The following is a 19,444-nucleotide window of genomic DNA, read 5'->3' on the forward strand; positions in this document are numbered from 1 at the left end:
TAACAGATTCCACTCCAAAGAATCTGAAAAGTTTAAGCCAAATCCCAGGGAAGGCTGTGAGGTGCCAACAACTCTGATTCCTCACTGCCTTCCAGAAGAGATCCAGGAACAGTGGTTTCCCCAGCTCTGACCACATGGGGTGGCTAGAGGAGTGAAAGAAGAAGGGAGCAAGGGAAGACGTCTAGGGGAGAAGGGGGCTAAAGCTGACTCAGGCTAGAAGAGCATAATGAGAATAGTAAAAAATATATATATATACACATATATTTGCATCATACTCTGGACTCTGAGAATATTTGCAGTCAGCTACTAGTAAGACTGTATTTTTTCCTGGCAATGGACTATACATGCATGCCTCCTCTGACATTACAGACTATAACAGAGGGTTACATGTAGAATGTGAAATAAACTGCTAAATGTTCAGAAAATAAAATCTCCTATTTTACACATGGCAGTATTCTTGCTTCATTGCAATGTGGACTTTTAGAGGATTATTTAAATTAACAGTAACAGCAATATGGCTTCAAACCCTTCTTACCTCTAAAGGACCGACTGGACCCCCAAGTGTCCATATATTAAGAATAAGCTTAAATGGATAAGCCAAAATTATGGAAGAAGTAATCAAAGTTAGAAAACCAAATGAAGTCAACTATAAGATACTGATTTTCATTTTTCCTGTGTACTGTAGATGTTGTGTACAGATAGGGACTCTTTATGAAGCATTTATGTGACTTGAGATTGCTTTTATGCAGACTGCATTATGACTGTATTGTGTATTATGCTGTGTTAGCTGCTCTTACAGCATGATTCATAAAATCAGGAGAAAGTGGACTCCTCTGAATTCTGATAATTGTAACTATTTCAATCATATTGAAAGAATAGGGGAAATGACACACAGTGATGATCTTATTATTTGATCCTCAAACAAGCACAGGTTATCTAACTAAGTAGCCAGCCTCAAAGAAGCACAGGTTATTTCCTGTATATCACTGAGTGGCCAGGCATGTAAGGAACTTAAGGAGGAACATTATTCTTCCATCTCTCTGACCTAGCACAGTCATCTTGAGTGACATCAAGATGAAAGCAACTTTCTGACCCACAGGATATTACAACTCAGCTGAATAGGCTGGCTCTGTAGGCTAGAGTAATGGCATTTTACACTGTGCTTCTACCAGAGATATGACATAGTAGATACCTTGAGGATATCTCTTCCTTTGGGTTTTAGGTAAAATGCCACTTCCTTAGAAAGACTCCCCTGACGTAAGGCTTCCAAGCACTCATCCCTTCCTCATTATTGTCTCTTACTGTACCCCACTTTTATCACACTTATAACACAATGTGATTAGATATTTATTTTGCTGTTTACACAGCAGCAAGCCCAATAGATATCTGTTGAAAGAGGAAATGTAATCAAATGGTGGCTCCTTGTGGCGCTCCTCACCAGGCAAGGAAATCCTCCGTGCCTGAGTGTTGGCATCAAAGAGCCCCTCTCTCACCTTCCTGCCTCTCAGCCTCACCAGGAGAACTTCACCTGAAGTTGCCATCTGAGACAACCCCACTACCAAGGAGAAGGTTTCATTAAAAACCTAAATGTCATCATTCGGCCTAGAATTTAGGAACTGGATAATTTAACAAGCAGCTCTGCTGGGCAAAGTATATGAACGTACGGCTCATACCACAGGGAAAAAATAATAAATAAACATGGAAATATATACAACATCAGGAGACATGAAATAAAAGCTAATAAAAGCATACTTGATCCTCTATTTCCACCTACAAAGACGGGGAGGTTAAAAAAAAAAACGTAACAACTAGTGCTAATGGATTTGAGTTTGAGGTGTAACAGGTACACTCATCCATTGAAAACTATCCCTACCTTTTTGGAAAACACAACATGGAGAGAAAGTAATGATGATGTTAATACCTTTGACCCATTCCTTTGAATTTATACTTAAGGGATAATTCAAAAGAAATTTAAAAGTTAATATACACAAAAACATTACTTCAGTATTTTGTATCATTGTAAACATTTGGGAAACATCTAAATGTCCAATACCTGAAGAATGGTTATGGTACAAAAAACTAATAGAAAGTTAACAGACATGAACACTTCTGCAAATGGAATTAATACTAGGGAAAGGAATCTGCTTATTATAAGCAAAATACAAAATAATACATACATGTATCATACATTCATTCATTCAAGAGCTACTTATTAAACACCTATTGTATACCAGACACTATTCTATGAGCTGAGACTGTGTCCACAAACAAAGCAAACCTCCTTTTTTTGAGCCTTTATTCTAGTGGGTAGAGACAGACGACAAACCGCTAAGAAATAAAATTAATGATGGTTTTCCACTTATGACAATAGCTCATTACAGTCAACCTCCAAATATATGTCTATAAGCAAGTAGAGTAAAATAATTTTGTTCCTAAAATAGACGCTTTTAAAATTTTAATGTCTTTTCTGCAAATTAAGCATGTCTGGGTTACTGATAAAAATAAATGCTAAGTGTGTCTATCGCAAAAAGGCACAAACTCAAGTTAATTCTACTTCTCAAAAAAGGATGACAAGGATGAACTCTAGAAGCAAGCACACTTGCCTTCACTGATGGGGTCTAATCTACCTCTCCCCTTTCTATCCGGGTTGTAATTTTATCTTGTTTAAATAAAACCACACTTTTTTTTAACAGAACTGAAATCCCTAGAAACAATATATAACGTAAGTTAATCATTTCACTTATGTGGCATGTTTAGCTACTTTGGGTCTGTCTCCCATTGGGGAGGTAAGCCTCATGGTGGCCAAGGCTTAGAATGTCTCATTTGCCACCCTATCCCCAGCGCCGAGTACAGGGCCTGGCAAAAACCATAGCATCAGTCTGGACTCTCTTTCTCTTACATCCCATATCTGGTCTGGGCTCTTTCTGAAAAATACCTCCAGAATGTAGCCACTTTACACTATATTCTTATTGAGAGACGATTCTCCATGGATCTTTTACACTTCTGCCCATCTTACAAGGGAAGACACTGATAGCTTTTGTTCTGGACTATCTTTTCAAGGAGATTTGTGTAGCAAACAGCCTTGGAAGATAGTGATAGTGTCGCCTCTGAAACAGAGGACAGGTTTGTTCGCCTCCCAGAATAATAAAGATAATATAGGTAACGTTGCAAAAGAGAGCAAAGGTTAGGCACGTTTGCTCTCAGACCATTAGACTGGGGTTTCCTAAGTTTGGGGTCCCTCAGCTGTGACACAAACCCACTGTATGCACAGTGTCCACCTGGGCCATTCTGCATCCCCCATGGGTCTAGTGCTGAACTATTGCAGTGTCTACAACTTGTTTTCAAATGGTTCATAAAACATACACATATGTGTGTACATATGTATATAAATATGGAGAGCGATTTTAAAATGTGACAAAATATTAAAATTTGTGAAACTTAGTGAAGGCATACAGGTGTTCATATTATTATAGGTTGGTATTGGGGGATGAAACAAACCCGAGGCTCATATTTTCTGCCAGCATGCAAGAAACTAGCTAACTTGATAGTTCACTAGGAAGTAGCAGGATAAAATCTCAAGCCCTCACAGTTCTTGGCTGTGCTCCACTCCTATCCTGGCACAGCTGACTATCATGTCTCACTGCAGTAGCCTCCTAACCAGTCTCCTGCCTCCACCCAGGTTTCCCTACGGGCTTTTTTGCACATGGAAGCCAGAATGATCCACTCAAAACTAAGTCAGATAAAGTTAACTCCTCTGCTTAAAACCCTCCAGTGGTTTCCTGACTTACAAAGCTCTAAGTCTCTGGCTCCCTAGTGTCTTCCTTTATCTCATTTTGTTCCACTCTCCCCACTGTTCCACGAGCTCTAGCCATGCTGGTCTCCTTGCTGTTTCTCTAGGCACGTTTTCGTCTCAAGGCCTTAATGCTTACCATTCCCCTGTCTTAAATGCTCTCTTACAGAGTTGGATCAATCCCTCAACTCCTTCAGGCCTCTGCTCAAACACTGCTTTCTCAGCCAGGCCTTCCCTGACTCTCCTATTCAAAATTGCAATCCCTCCTCCCCTACTTCACAACCTTACCCCCTTTCTCTGCTTTATTTTTCTCTAAATAACTTTTTAGATTCTAATATACCATTTCTCATTCTGTTGTTGTTGTTTATGTCTTCTCACACTAGAATGTAAGCTCCAGGAGGGCAAGGTCTTTGTTTTCCTCATTTCAGTATCCTTAATCTAGAACAATTTCCGGTACATAGTCGGCATTTAATACATTCTTGTTAAATGACTGAGAATGGACTTCTAATCAGGCCAAACTCAATTTCTTATTAACTGTGCCACTTTGGACATGTTGTATAGCCTCTCTAAGACTTAGTTTCCTGTCTGTAAAATAGAATCACCTTCTTCATATGATTGTTGAGTAGACTGGACAAGGTACACATGAAAAGCACCTACTAGGTATTTAATTAATGACATTTCTCCTTAACCAGATCTCAGTAAAATTTGTGTTAATTTTACAGTATACATTTTAGTATCACCAGGGAAAACTTGATTTATCTTATATGTCGCTATGCATATCTTTTCATCTTTATATCTTCAGCATACAGCCTAGTTTCTAGCAAACACGAGTCATTCGATAAGGGTGTGCTTATTTGTTTTGCTTTCTCTCATTAAAAAGATAGTATCACGTTAAAATAATTTGGAAAATACAGAGAAGAAACAGATCACCTTTAGTCCTATCATAGTAACATGACTGTCATTACTATTTTATTGTATTTTCTTTCGGAATTTTTTTTCTATGACTTTTTCAATTGAAATTATAATGTGCATACATTTTTATATCATGATTTTTTCTACTTATTTTTTGATATAAACATTTTTCCGTATACCTATGTTGTCTTTCCAACCATTACCTTTTGAGAGCTGCATCATTTTGTCAAGTAGAAGTATTAATTTTATTTTCTCTTTAGTGGATATTTAGATAATTTCCAACTGTTAACTTCAATAAATTTTAAAAGATTTAAAAAGAAAGGAAAGACTCTACTTTTTTCTCTTTCTCTCTCTTCTAAACTAAAGCGTGTCTGACCCTTTTGGGAAAAAAAGGAACTGAATCCCTCTACTGTGCATTTGCAAGAGAATACTTCTGAATAATTCATGGGTACATAAAGATGGAAAAGATATACATCATCTAGCTCATTATTAACATAATACAGCCAAATGAAACATTATCCTAAAAAGTCATTTAATTGCAGCTGTGAAATGAGACTTTGACCATTTTAGAAAGAAGTCATATTTGAGATGAAAATAAATACATTTCAAAATTATTTTAAGGCATTGCCTAATGCAAATTCTTTGCTGTAAATGGTGGTTACTGGGGTTTTTTCCTTAAAAATGGAAAATCAGTCTTTCCAATTTACCAAGTTAGTGAACTATCTGGAGAATAATGTAGCAAACTTCTAAAATATCTATAAATAAAAGGTAACAAAGAAATCACCTAGATTTCTGTAAGTAAATGTTAGTGGCTTTTTTTTTTTTTTACTTTTTAGTTAGGTCCATGAGAAATGATTCAAATTGTAATATTAAAACTATGTGCTAATTACTACAATCACTGATAATGTTTGATTATATCATTCCTTAAAAAAGGTATACTTATTACATCAAAAATGGAAACCATAAAGAGAGAGGAAAAAATAAGTATAAAAACATTTATTTTATACAGGGCCAAGAAAAGTAAGAAGAAAATGGAAGGACGGAGCATGGCTAGCAGACTCTTTACAGATTATTGAATGCACACACGATTTAAAACCTCTGAACATCTGAATTCATTTTTTTTTCCTTCAGTTCCCTCTCTCTTAGCCCCTCTTCCAATCTATGTTCACCTGTACTCTAGACCTAATTTTGTCCTGGTTGTGTAGTTGTATGCTGAATTTCCTTTTGCAATTCTCCTATATTCAAACCCATTTCCTGGACTCAATGTCTTCCTATTCTTGGTTTATTCCCTTATTTTGGTTAAAATACATCCTCTAGTTGCCTCCTAAGAAGGTAAGTGTTTTGAGTACTTATGTATCTGAAAAAATACCTTTACTCTACCATTTATCCTACTTGATTAATCTCTTAAGAAGCTGGGCACATACTCTTAAAATTTCGAAGGTATTGTTTCAATATTTTTTAGCATCAATTCTTAGATTTGAGAAATCAATGCTATTTAGAGTTAAGGATGGAAGTAGAGGGCCTGAGATAATGTATCTGGCTGTCAGATTTCTGAGATTAGAGTGGAGATGAGAGATGGTGCTGAGAGTCTCACTGTTCGGTAAGTGGACTCACTTAATAATTCCTGTTTCAGTCCTTGCCCTGGCGCTTCACTCTACTCTGCTTAATGTCACTGACTTCAAGTCTCCTCCAGTTTAAATTCTCTAGAGAATAAACCTATTGCTCCTGAAACACAGGTGGCCAGGGTCCAACCACTTACATGTCCCTTCCTTTTATCTTTACATATCCCTCTTCCTCACCTTCTACAACACGTGGTGCTCCAAGGGCTGAGCCTCCAGAGGGTGTTCAGGGTGAATCAGCATACTTCTAGTCTAGTCAGTCCTACCTCCTCATTGCATTCTGTCCTCCAAAATGTTTTCATCCATTCTTATCTCCTCTCTGTGCTCTCTGTCCTTGTGAAAGAAAAACTTTGTTTTATTCCTTTACTGTCTTTTTCTAAGAAGTGTTGAAGGGAGAGAGCCTTCTTTACTCTTCAAGTGGTGGCACATGCCACTTCTTTTCTGAGGCCTCCCTGTCTCCAAACTCCTCTGGTCCACTGTCTATTACTCCCTCTCAGGTCCCAGAGTGCTGGGAACAGATCCCTAGTAACTACTTTCTATTCTTTGTCGATCTCTTCTACTAAAAATACTACTTCTATACTCTGTACCATAAAGTAGAGCCCTTGCTCACTTTCCATCCTGGTCTGCCTTTATTTCATGCATCAGTAGGTGTCTTATTGCAGGGACAAAGACTAACATTTTTTATGCAGCCCCACAATGCTTAAAATGGGTGATCTCAGACTTTAGTGTGTCTAAGGATCACTTAGAGAACTTGTTTGAAATGAAGATTCCCTCAGAAAAATTGAATATTACTGTGACACTGTCCTGAAAACTAGACATCTAATAGCACTCCAATGTGATTCTGACACAGGTAGTTCTGAACCATAATATGAGATATTATTGTCTAAGGACACTCCTAAGCACTTGTTCAAGAAAAAATTAATTGATTACATTGGTTGATTTGTTGTTGTTCTTCCCCATTTTATTTTTAAAAGGTTGGAATTCTGATTTCCCTTAATATACTATTATGAATCAGACATTCATGAATTTATCTGTCTTTTCTTTAGATTTGTTATAATTTTATTTTCCTTTAATACCTCTTAGGATTACAAATTTCATAAGTTTATGGTCAGTCATATAAAGTATAGTTCTATATTACTGTGCTGCCCTTGATTAATTTCTTACAAGATTCACAGGTATTCTATTTATAGAATTCCTGGACTTGACAAATGTATTAGTTAGCTCAGGCTGCCATAACAAAGCACCATAAACTAGTTGACCTAAACAACAGAAATTTATTTTCTCACAGTTCTGGAAGCTAGAAGATCAAGGTCAGAGTACAAGCATGGTTGAGTTCTGATCCCATGATGCTTGGAGAGGATCCTTGGATGCTTGGAAGCATCCTCTTCGAAGCTTGCAGACTTCTTGTCTTGCTGCCTTCTCACTGTGTGATTGCATTAACTTTCCTTAGTATGTGCATATGGAGAGAGGTAGAGAGAGATCTCTTCTTCTTTTTATAAAGCCACCAATCCTATCAGGTTAGGACCCTATCCTTGTGACCTCATTTAACCCAAATTACCTCCCAAAAGCCTTAGCTCCAAATACAGCCGCATTGGAGGTTAGGGCTTCAACAAATGAATTGGGTAAGGGGGAATCAATTGAGTCCACAGCAGCAAACCACACACAATGTTTAGGTACAGCTATTCCTACATCTAAACATGTGCACCCAGGACTTGGCACAGCACTTTGAATGTGACAGATGCTCAATAAGCATTTGTTTGATGAGTGAACAACCAACATATAGTAAACAAAGCTACACAACAGCTAAGAAAAGAAGATTATCTGATGTGCTCTGCTTTACACCAAGTCAACGTGTGAAAATGTTGAAATATGCATACTGATATATTCAATACACAAAAGAATTCACTAGGACTTCCTTTGGGCATATAAAGCATTTAAAAATTCAATTTATACCTGTTTTCTTTCTAAAAAGTAAATTGAGGTACATGTATAAATGGATAATACATTCAGATGAAGTTAATAAAAGGAACAAGTAATCAGATTGAGAATATGGATGGTTCATCTTCACAGGTTACATGAATAAGTGTTTGGCAATAGTCTGGAGAAGAGAGAGGTAGAGATTCAAGCTTTGGAAATTAAATGCATCCACATTTCACTGGCCAAAGGCAAGTCCCATGACCACATCTGACTTTAAGGGGGGAGGGAGTATAATTCTCCCTTGTACAAGAGGTGAACTGGTCAATGAATAGTATAGTAAAGCCTGCCACAGTGACTATAGGAGGGTTTCAATGGAAAATCGACTTTATTCTCCAAGGTATTTTTTGAAACATTTTATTTTTGCTAATTTGAGTGTTAGCTTCAATTCCTGACTGCCACATAGAAAATGAAAGCCAGAGATGGATTTGAGTTATACAGCTGCTGATAGATGTGCAGCAATTTCCTTTCCACACCTCTCTTTGGTGTCTGAGTGGATCTGAAGAGACAATTTTGGTCTTCGTGGCTTCTGAATTGATCGAAAGTGAAATAACTAGGGTCTCTTGCTTTGCCTGAAAAAGCCAGAACCTGAAGGGTGCCCTCAAGGGAAGAGTAGCATTTAAGCACAACATGCTCTAGAGAAGAGAAATGCTGGCTCTTACAAATCCGTTGAAAGCCTCTCCCTTAACGGTTTTCTCGCCCTTGTCTCCTCAGAGAGCAGAGCAGCAAGTTCAGTGAACAGAGACAGAAATCTAACCCAGCCGTCTGGCATACCACCACAGGAAAGAGTCTTCCTCGGGACAGCATTCTCAGGGCTCACAAAGCAGGAAAAACTTCTCTTAGAAAGAATGGTCAGGTAGGAAAAGCAACATTCCCTTCACAGTGAGCCCTACCTCTGAGTCGATTCCAATGTGGGAGCTATAAAACTTACAATACTGCTTTAACAGAGTCAGAAATTCATTGGAGTTGCCTCGGAAACAATCAACAGGACTACTGACTAACAACTCTAAGATTCTATGCCATGCTCCCAGCAGATACTGAAACAGTGCCTGAGCAACATAATTCCTAAATGAGCAGCTTCAAATTATTGGGGGTGGGGGCATTATAGAATAAAAGGAAAGGAAAGTGACCTAAATGTACCCATTTGTAACTGTAACAAAGTCTAAAGCCATTTTACTTAGCTCAACTAGGGGAAGGGGCTGGGCAGTAATTGAGACAGAAGAGATTATTCATAAACTAATCTGACCAGAGGATGACTATGGATAAAACTTAACTGTGTATGAACAATACTGAATCCTGTTTGTAACATAGGCTAGTGAACATTTGACTACAGTAGACCCTCTCTAACCAATCTCCACTCAAGCAATCTGTTGGATTAACCAACTATCCACAGTGTCACTGTGAAATATCCCAGCTAATACGACAGCATAATAAAACCTTACAAGTGGTAGGCTACTCTTTTAGACATCCATGTACTTTTTCAGTCCCCACTAGTTGAGCTGTATATTTACCAAGCATTAAATGTATTTGTCCCCAAACTTGCTAATATTTGTTGTACCTATTGTTTTAATTATATTTAATTACATATCATGTAAACTAATAAAATGTAAATGTGAGAAGAAAGAGTTGCTTCTTCTGTAAAAACCAGTCTGAATACCTTGGAAAGATTCAAATAAAAGTGAATTGTAGGAGAGAAATGTAAAATATTAGAGGAAAAAAATAAATTTAGAATAATTTTGCCTCATTGCTTTGGAAGTGACTTTAGTTTTACAGTAACTGAAAATGGACATCCTTATAATTATAGTGTGATTTATGGAAGATAGATTCAGAACTCCAACTGCCTATTTCTTGCCTAAAGAGAAGGACTTGGCCCTACATTAAATATTTTTTAATTATATTAATAAGCTTTAAGTAAACATTAAATTCTTAAGATATACAAAGTAATATTTCTGGTTTTAATTTTTCCAATTTTTTATTAGAAAAGTATTCACATTTATAGAAAGAACAAAAACAAATCCACGGTACTGTAAACACCTGTATACCTTCACCAAGTTTCACCAATTTTAATATTTTGCCACATGTTTTATCTGTCTCCATACATATATACACACATATGTGTATGTTTTAAGAACCACTTGAAAGTAAGTTGCCAACACTGCAACACTTCACCCCTAGATACTCCAGCCAGAATCTCCTAAGAGTACAGATATTCTCCTACATGACCAAAATACTAATATCATATTTCAAAAATTGATAATAATTCAATAATGTCATCTAAAATATTGTCTTTATTTAAATATTCCAGAAGCTTCTGAAATGTCTTCCATATTACTTTTTCCCACATCCAAAAGCCAAATCAAGTTTTACACATCGCATTTGCTTGTTATGCCTCTTTAGTCTCTTTTAACTTAGATCATCTTTTTTTAGTTTCTTTTTTTTCATGACATTGACTTTTTTACGAAGAGTCCAGGACAGTTGTCCTATTGACTACCTCATATTATGGAGATGTCTGATTATTTTCTCAATACTAGATTCAAGTTGAAACTTTTTTTTCCCCCAAGAACACTGGATAAGTGATATGCACTTCTTACTGCATGATATCAGGTTGCAATATTATTGTCACTGGTAGCAGTACCTGTACTGGAAATAATAAATTTGATCACTTGCTGAAGGTACACTTTTTCTTTTGTTATTAGAAATTGATCTGCGAGAAGATATCACACTATCACATGAATATTCTATTCCCCAGCAACCTTTGATCCAATAGTTATAGCATCTATTAACGATCTTTGCCTAACTCAAGTATTACATAGACAGTTTCAAAAGAAGAATTTCCTAATTCTACAATTCCTTCTACTTTTATTAATTCATATTTTTTGCCTCCTCCCATCCCAAAAAGGGAGCTTTCTCTCAATTTTCCCTTTCTCTATTCATATTTATCTCTTCTTAATTACACCATGGACTCAGAAATTTCTTCTATTTAATGTTCTGTAATCCATTACTTTCATCATTTTTGATGCCCAAGTTATTCCAAATTTGGACAATGGAAGAACCTTCCCATAAGCTTCTGTTTCTTTCTGAAGTATCACCATTAGTGTTTGAACACTTCCGTGTTTTTAGCACTAGACTTTTTGTACTTTCCCTGAACCAGACCTGGAATCAGCCAGTTCTTGAGCAGAGAATGATACTTAGAAAACACAGGTACTTGATGTGCTTATTGCTACTAGAGTATCTTGCTTCTAGTCTATAATAATTCCTTAATATTATGAAATATCCAGGCAATGTTCAAATCTCTACAAGTATCAAATTTCTACAAGTGTCTGTCTCTTTTTCTCTTTCTGTCTGTCCTTGTTTTCCTCGCCACTTTTCCTTATAGTTCTTAATGCTACAATCAGAATCCAAATAAGGTCAGTATATTGTAATTGGTTGATATGTGCCTTCTCTTATCTCTTTTTTTTTTCAATTGACTTGTTCAAGAAGTGTTTTTTATTCCCCTGTGGATTATCCCACAGTATGGATCTTGCTGATTGCATCCCCAAGGTATAATTCAGCATGTTCCTCTCCTTCTAGCATTTCCTGTAAATTGGTTGCTAGATCTAGAGGTTTTTTGGTTTCTTGGCAAGGATATCTCATAAGCAATGTAATGTACTTCCATTAGGAGGTGCATAACACCTAGTTGATTCTTAATATGGGATGTCAAAAACCACTGAAGATCATTACTGAGACCCATTAACTTATTAGGATTGCAAAATAGTGATACTCTACTTATTCCATCTTCATGTATTAGCTGGAATACTAATAAATACACATTTCCCCTCACCAAATATTTGGTTACTCAGGGATACATTTTGAATCAGAAAATAAGAATAAATGCTTGATACAACATTTTTCTCTTTAACAGCTGTTTTTTCCAGAACAATGAGTTGATAACCTAGAATTGTCCAAAAGTGACCAATGATTTCTTTGCTATCATTATGAATTCATGGATTTAAACCAATTTGATGTGTTTCAAATCACTGCGATTCTTTTCCTAATGACGTTGAAAGTGTTCCATATTTCGTCCAAAAAGAATCTATTCAAGATGGTTCCTTTATCCTTTTGGAACAATACTAGTTGTCTTTGATAATTGCCTTACTTTATGGTATAACAAGATATTTCAGGCTTACCTTGTAAATTTTCTGTCCAAGATTCTGGGATCTGCATTTCTTCATCAAGTTCTGGTTCCTTTAAATGGGAATTGAGATATAGAGACCACAATCAGTACACTAAAGGTATTCATTGATTTGGGATCATCATTGTTTTGCAGACCATTTTAGAGGAAAGAGCTGCAAAATGCTTTTTAAAAAAATGATATAATAAATCATGTGTTTATACTGATATTTCAAATTCAGAACTACAGGACTTTTATTAACTTCATCAATCTTATTATCTGTATCTCCTTTCTCCTATATAAAACAGTCCAGCTCTCAACATCCAATTATTACATTATATCCCATTTACATTATCCCACAATACTCTCCAGTCTCAAAATAGTACCTACATTACCACCAACAATATGATTGCCAAAAACAGTGTAAGATTATTTTGTCTTTTTTTGCTTTTTCCTTTGGTCCTTTGTATATAATCCATGGGGATATACAGTCAACTTTGGTTTAATTAACTATAATATATATTTAATTGACATAACACACTTCTTTGTGGTTGTGCTACCAATTCATACATTTAGATTCATTTATTTTGTTTCTGGTTTTTAGTATTATTTTAAATTTCATTTTGTTTATAATGATACAAAACTTACATTGTTACAAAGTCAAATCTATAAAGCAAATTACGTTCAGAGAAATCTAGCTTGTCTCCTTCATACCATGTCCTCTCCCAAAGAATAATTAGTATTTTTTGTTTAACCTTCCATTAAATATATACACATACACAAAAATACATCTGTATTCCTACACTCTCCCCTTAAAAATACAGTAACATAAACGCACTCTTTTCTACACCTTACTTTTTTTTTTCATTGATACTAGATATACTGGAGGTCCTCTATAAAAGATAGTCCTCATTCTCTTCTACAGCCACAGGATAATTTATTGTGTAGTGCCCATAGTGCCCTGCTGATGAACAGGGAAAAGTTTGGAGATTTCCAGACTTTTGCTATCACAAATAACACTGGAATGAAAAGCTTTTCACTTTTGTTCTTTGCATTTTTGCTTCTTTACTGCATTTTGCTACTGTACCTTCTAGAGCTCTAGAAATTAGATTGCTAGATCAAACTATAAATGTACATATAATTTTGCTAGATGTTGACAAATTCCTCTCCAAATTATTATATTATTTTGATTCCTATCAGCATTATATGAGAACACCCATTTTCCCCATAGCTTCACCAATAATGAAGGTTATCAAAGTTTTGGATTTTTGCCAATATGATAGGTAAAAATTATGTTTCATGGTATGTTAATCTGCATTTCTCTCATTATAAATGGGCGTTGTTTTATGTTTTTATTTTTAAGAACCATTTCATGAGCTATTTAAATTACTAGCCCATTTTTCTATAGAGTGGTTGTCTTTTTTTCTTCTCCATTTTAGAGGCTCTTTGTATATTAATACTTGGTCTGTGATAAAAATTGCAAATTTTTTCAATTTGTCTTTTGTCTTTCTATGTATGGTAAAAATATTTCTTTTGTTTTGCTTTTGCTATGCTAAGTTCTTTCTTTTTATAAGATTAAACAATCTTTTCCTTTCTGGATTTCATGAAATTTTCACTCATGTTTGCTCCTACAACTCATAAGACTTTTTTTTACCATTTAAATCTCTCATGTATTTGAAAGAAGACTAAATTAAATCCAGAGCAAGCAGAAGAAAATAAATAATAATAGAGAAGAAATCAATTGAAAATGTAGTTGAAAATGGGAAATCAATAGATAAAAAGCCATGAAATCAAAACCTGCTTCTCTGAAAACATCAATAAAATTGATAAACTTCTAGACAGACTAAGAAAAAAAGAAAGAGGACACAACTTACTAATATCAGAAATGAAAGAGGAGATATCACTACAAATCCTATGGACATTAAAAGGATAATAAAGGAATATTATGAACAACTAACTGTATGCCCACAGATTTGATAACCTAGCTGAAATGGACCAATTCCTTGAAAGACACAATTTGCCAAAACTCAAACAAGAAGAAACAGACAATTTTAATAGGCCTATATCTATTACAGGTATTGAATCAATAATTAATAACTTTTCAAAACAGAAGAAGCACCAGGCCAAGATGGGTTCACTGGTGATATCTACCAAACATTTAAGGAAGAAATTATATTAATTGTTTTACAATCTTTTTCAGAGGATAGAAGCAGACAGGAAGTGGCACAACAGGAACTCTTATTCATTGCTGGTGGGAATGCAAATGGTACAGCCACTTTGGAAGATAGTTTGGCGATCTCTCACAAACTAAATATACTCTTACCATATAATCCAGTACTCACACTCTTTGGTATTTACCCAAAGGAGTCGAAAACTTATGCCCACACAAAAACCTGCACGTGGATGTTTACAGTAGCTTTATTCATGATTGTCAAAACCTGGAAGCAACCAAGATGCCCTTCAGTAGATGAATGAATAAACTGTGGTACATCTAGATGAGGGAATATTATTTAAGGCTAAAAAGAAATGAGCTATGAAGCCATGAAAAGATATAGAGGAAACTTAGATGCATATAACTAAGTGAAAAAAGTTCATTTTTAAATGCTACATATTGTGTGATTCCAATCTGAAAAAGCTACATACTGTAAAATTACATGGCATTTTGGAAAATGCAAAATTATGAGGACAGTAAAAACTCAGGAGTTGCCAAGAGCTGGGGTTTGGGAAGGAAGATATGAATAGGTAGAGCACAGAGGATTTTTAGGGCTATAAAAACACTTTGTGTGATACTATAATGATGGTGCATGTCATTATACATTTGTCCAAATCCATGGAATGTACAAACACCAAGAGTGAATCCTAAGGTAAGCTGTGGACTCAAGGTGATTATGATATGTCAATGTAAGTTCATCAATTGTAACACACGTCCCACTCTGGTGGGGGGATGTTGATAATAGGGCAGGCTTAGCATATGTGGGGGCAGGGAAAATATGGGAAATCTCTGTGCTTTCTGCTCAATATTGCTTTGAATCTAAAACTGCTCTTAAAAAAATAAAGTCTTTAAAAAATTTATATGGAAACCCAAGGGCCTCAAGTAGTGAACACTATTTTTAAAAAATCAAAGTTGGAGGATTTACACCATCTGATTTCAAGATTTATTATAAAGCTACAGTAATCAAGACAGTGTAATATGGCATAATGATAAACAAACACATAGATCAATGGAAAAGTCCACAAATTGACCCTTACATATCTGATCAACAGATTTCTGACAAAGGTACAAAGATAATTCAATAGTGAAATTATAGTTCTTTCAATAAATGGAGCTAGAACTGGATATCTGTATAGGAAAAGAAAAAGATGAGCCTCCACCCCCACTTCTCACCATACACCAAAATAAACTCAAAAATGTCATACACTGAAATTTTAAAGTTAAAACTGTAAAACTTAAAGAAAAAAATAAGAAAAACGTTATATTCTTTGGATCAGAAGATGTTTCATAAATTAAACACAAAAATATCTAACTATAAAAGAAAAAAATGATAAATTGGACTTCATAAAAGTAAAAACTTCAACCCTTCAAAATACACAATTAAGAAAGTGAAAATGCTAGCCACAGACTACGAGAAAATATTCAAAACAAAAAATAAGAAAATATCTAAATAAATATATCTGAAAAAGATCTTGTATCAAGAATACATAAGAAACACTTAGAACTCAATAATAAGAAGACTAGCAACCAGTAAAAATAAAGTTGATTTTATTAAGGAATTCAGTGAGATCTCTACCCCATCTGTTATCTTGAGTCCAAAATTGATCCCATGCCCAGAGCTTAGCAGGACTGCTGACCGCTTGACACTGCTAGAGGTAAAAGTGTCCAGTTTCAGGAATATTGTTGAATTCGTTTCAATTCAACTGTTCACACACGACGAGGAACAAATTAAAAAACAGAGAGCAGGGATTTCATCAAGTTTATAGACCAGGTTGTAAGAACTGTTTTGAGTCTGCTTTGCTAATAATGCTTGTCAACTAAAAGTCTATATGTAAGACAGCAAAGTGAGAAAAGGAAAAGGAATAATAGGATAATACAGGGCTCAACAGCCAACACAGTTGTAGAAATGTGAACACTGAAAATTAATTTAATCACAGTTGTGACAGAACTATATTGAGTGATGAACTGAAATACTCTATATCTTCTGGAAGCTAGGATATTAGGGAGGAATTGAGAATTAAATCAGAAATCACATCTTATAAAAAGTACAGTGACTCACAGAATTGTACCAAACCAAGCAATGATATTTATTAGACTCTCACAATGAACACCAGTTCATTCAGACTCCTATATGTAAGATTAAACCACAAATAAACTGATGCAAGGATAATTCTGCATGGTCTCACGGTTTCTAAAAAATAAAACCACTGATACTCCATCAGCAAATTCTGACCAATCCCTGCTAAGATCACCATAAATTTTATAACACCCTTTCCCTATCTCCTTTTGATACTCATCTTTGTTCTGCATGATGTAGGGTCTCCTTTGCTGCAGCAAATAATAAAACTAACTTGATTTCAGGTGTGTTCTGAATGGTCTCTTGCTGCTATAGAAAGAAGAATGGGAAGACAAAAAGAATAGAGTGAGTGGTGGTAGATCCTTATCCTCCATGGTTGGAAGTGAATAGACAATGCATAAAATTTATAAATCAAGAAGCAACAATAAAAGCATATTATTTAGACATATGGAGATAAGTATCAAAAGAATCACCTAAGGAAACTGAATGTGGTTGCCTCATAGAATGAGTTAGAAGACCTTTCTTCTGCTTAAAATCTCGCAGAACTATTTGAATCTTTAAGCTATATGCATATATAACTTTGATAATAATGAAATTAAATTAAAAATAATAAACTAGACAGATATTTCAGGATAAAATAACACAAAGCCATATTCTATTTATTGTTGATATGAATTTGTAAATTAATATTCCTATCCACTTTTCATGTATTCACTAAACAAATATCTATTTATTGAACACCACTAGGTACCAGACACAATTCTAGGTAATAGGGATACACTAGAGAAAAAGAAAACAAATAAAAATCCCTGCCCTAATGCAGATGAGGAAACTGGGCCCTGTCTACCCCCTCAAAAGGTAAAATAGCTCCAGGTCACAAAGCTGGCAAATGGTTAAGCCAGGATTTGAAATAAGGCAGTCTGATTTCTAGAGCCTACTGATTTTAATTTTAATTACAAACAGATTGATAGCGGGTCAGGAAATTTCTAAAATGAATCTGGAGCATCTTGTAGTACCAGAATGTAAGAAAGTACTCCAAAAAAAGAATTCCAATAATGGGTGCATGTTAAAGGGACATAGAAGCCAACTGAAAAAGCTCACAATGGTTAAAGCTGCAACAATTTTAGCAGCAAAATAAATAAAGGAGTATTAGATTATAGCCCAAAGTATAAATGAAATATCCATGAGTACATATTGACAGAGAGAGACAGAGAGAGAGAAAGGGAGAGAAGAGGAGAGAAGAGGAAAGAAAGGACAAATCTCCCATGCAAAAGAATTCCAAATAATTTATATAGCTACTCCACACTAAAGCTATTCCCCTTTACTGTGGACTGTGTATAATGACTTCCTTCCAAAAAGTACATTATGGAAAGGGGGATAAAAAGAATAACTTCATAGTGGAGAAACTTGACAAACACTACCTCAGCTAGGTAATCAAGGTCAACATCAATAATGATAAAGGCATGTTGATAATATTTACTTGATATGATGTGATGAAAATGGCACTTTACTTTTGTGATCTTCCTACCAAAAACTCTTTAACTCCAGGCAAATCATGAGAAAAACATTAAACAATCCCAGTTGAAGGACATTCTACAAAATATATGACCAGTACTCCTCAAAACTGTCCAGGTCATCAAAAATAAGGAAAATCTGAGAAACTGTCACAGCCAAGAGGAGCCTAAGGAGACAAGACAACTAAATGTAATGTAATATCCTGGATGAGATTCTGGAACAGAGGAAGGACATTAGGTAAAAACTAACAAAATCTGAAAAAAGTATGAGCTTTAGTTATAAATAGTATGTATATCACTGTTAGTTCATTAATTATAACAAATATGCCATACTAATGTAAGATGTTAATAATAGAGGAAACTGGGTACAGGGTACATGGGAGCCCTCTATATGATCTCTGCATTTTTCTGTAAATCTAAAACTGCTTTTTGAAATAAAGCTTATTTTTAAAATTTTGAGCAAATGAAAAAAACATATGGACAGATTGGCAATTTAGCAATTAGGGTCTATTCTGTTCTTCGAAAATAACAACATAGACTAGTTGGCTAAGTCTCCTTATCATTTGCTTTATTGAACAGGCTGTCTAAAAGCCAAGATTATGAATTCCAAGTTGAATATTCTAGAAAAATGTGTAAAATGGACATATACTTAAATAGCACAAGTATTTCTCACTAGGGTGAAATCACAGGTGACCTTTCTGTTGTTGTTTTCTGTATTTTCCAAGTTACCTGCAATGAGCATGTAGTACACACAGAATTTCAAAAACCAACATAATATATATAATAATAAAAGAAAATGTTATTCTGGTAAAATTTACAATTAAATAAATAAGTTCATGTGCTGTAGAGGGCACCTTAGAGGAACAGGAAGGAAGAACATTTATTCTACAAATACTAGATGCCAGTCACTGGGCTGGGCACTTAACATACATTATCTCATTTAGGTGTGTAAAATAAGAATGTCCTTGAATTGAATCACATTTGGAGAGTAATTTTACGTTTATGAAGCCATCGTTAAGTTTAAAGCAAAAATGTTAACACATGGTTTTTAGAATTCCGATCAGGCATGTTTTTGCTCTTATGCTAAAAGCACAATTAGTTACTCACCACCTAACATGCCATCTATATTTTTTCCTTGTCACACATTTTTATTTGATCCACTTCTGAAGAGAAGCCAATACACCATGTCCTGCCTA

At 35.1% G+C, this 19,444-nt stretch overlaps 1 protein-coding gene across 6 annotated transcripts in view; it reads right to left on the minus strand.

The window, feature by feature from the left end:
* Positions 1-19,444, minus strand: part of LOC309606950 (uncharacterized protein) — a 757,417-nt gene that overhangs the window by 681,451 nt on the left and 56,522 nt on the right. For all 6 annotated transcript variants that reach the window (XR_014232126.1, XR_014232127.1, XR_014232128.1 and 3 more), the window contains exon 3: positions 12,462-12,519. Coding sequence is in view for 3 of the 6 variants with exons in the window: in XM_082344853.1 (XP_082200979.1) it covers positions 12,462-12,506 (45 nt within the window). In the remaining 3 variants the exon portion in view is untranslated. The remainder of the gene's footprint in view (positions 1-12,461; positions 12,520-19,444) is intronic.

This window comes from Balaenoptera borealis (genome assembly GCF_965194805.1).
Source record: "Balaenoptera borealis genome assembly, chromosome: 12".
NCBI classification, from domain to species: domain Eukaryota; kingdom Metazoa; phylum Chordata; class Mammalia; order Artiodactyla; family Balaenopteridae; genus Balaenoptera; species Balaenoptera borealis.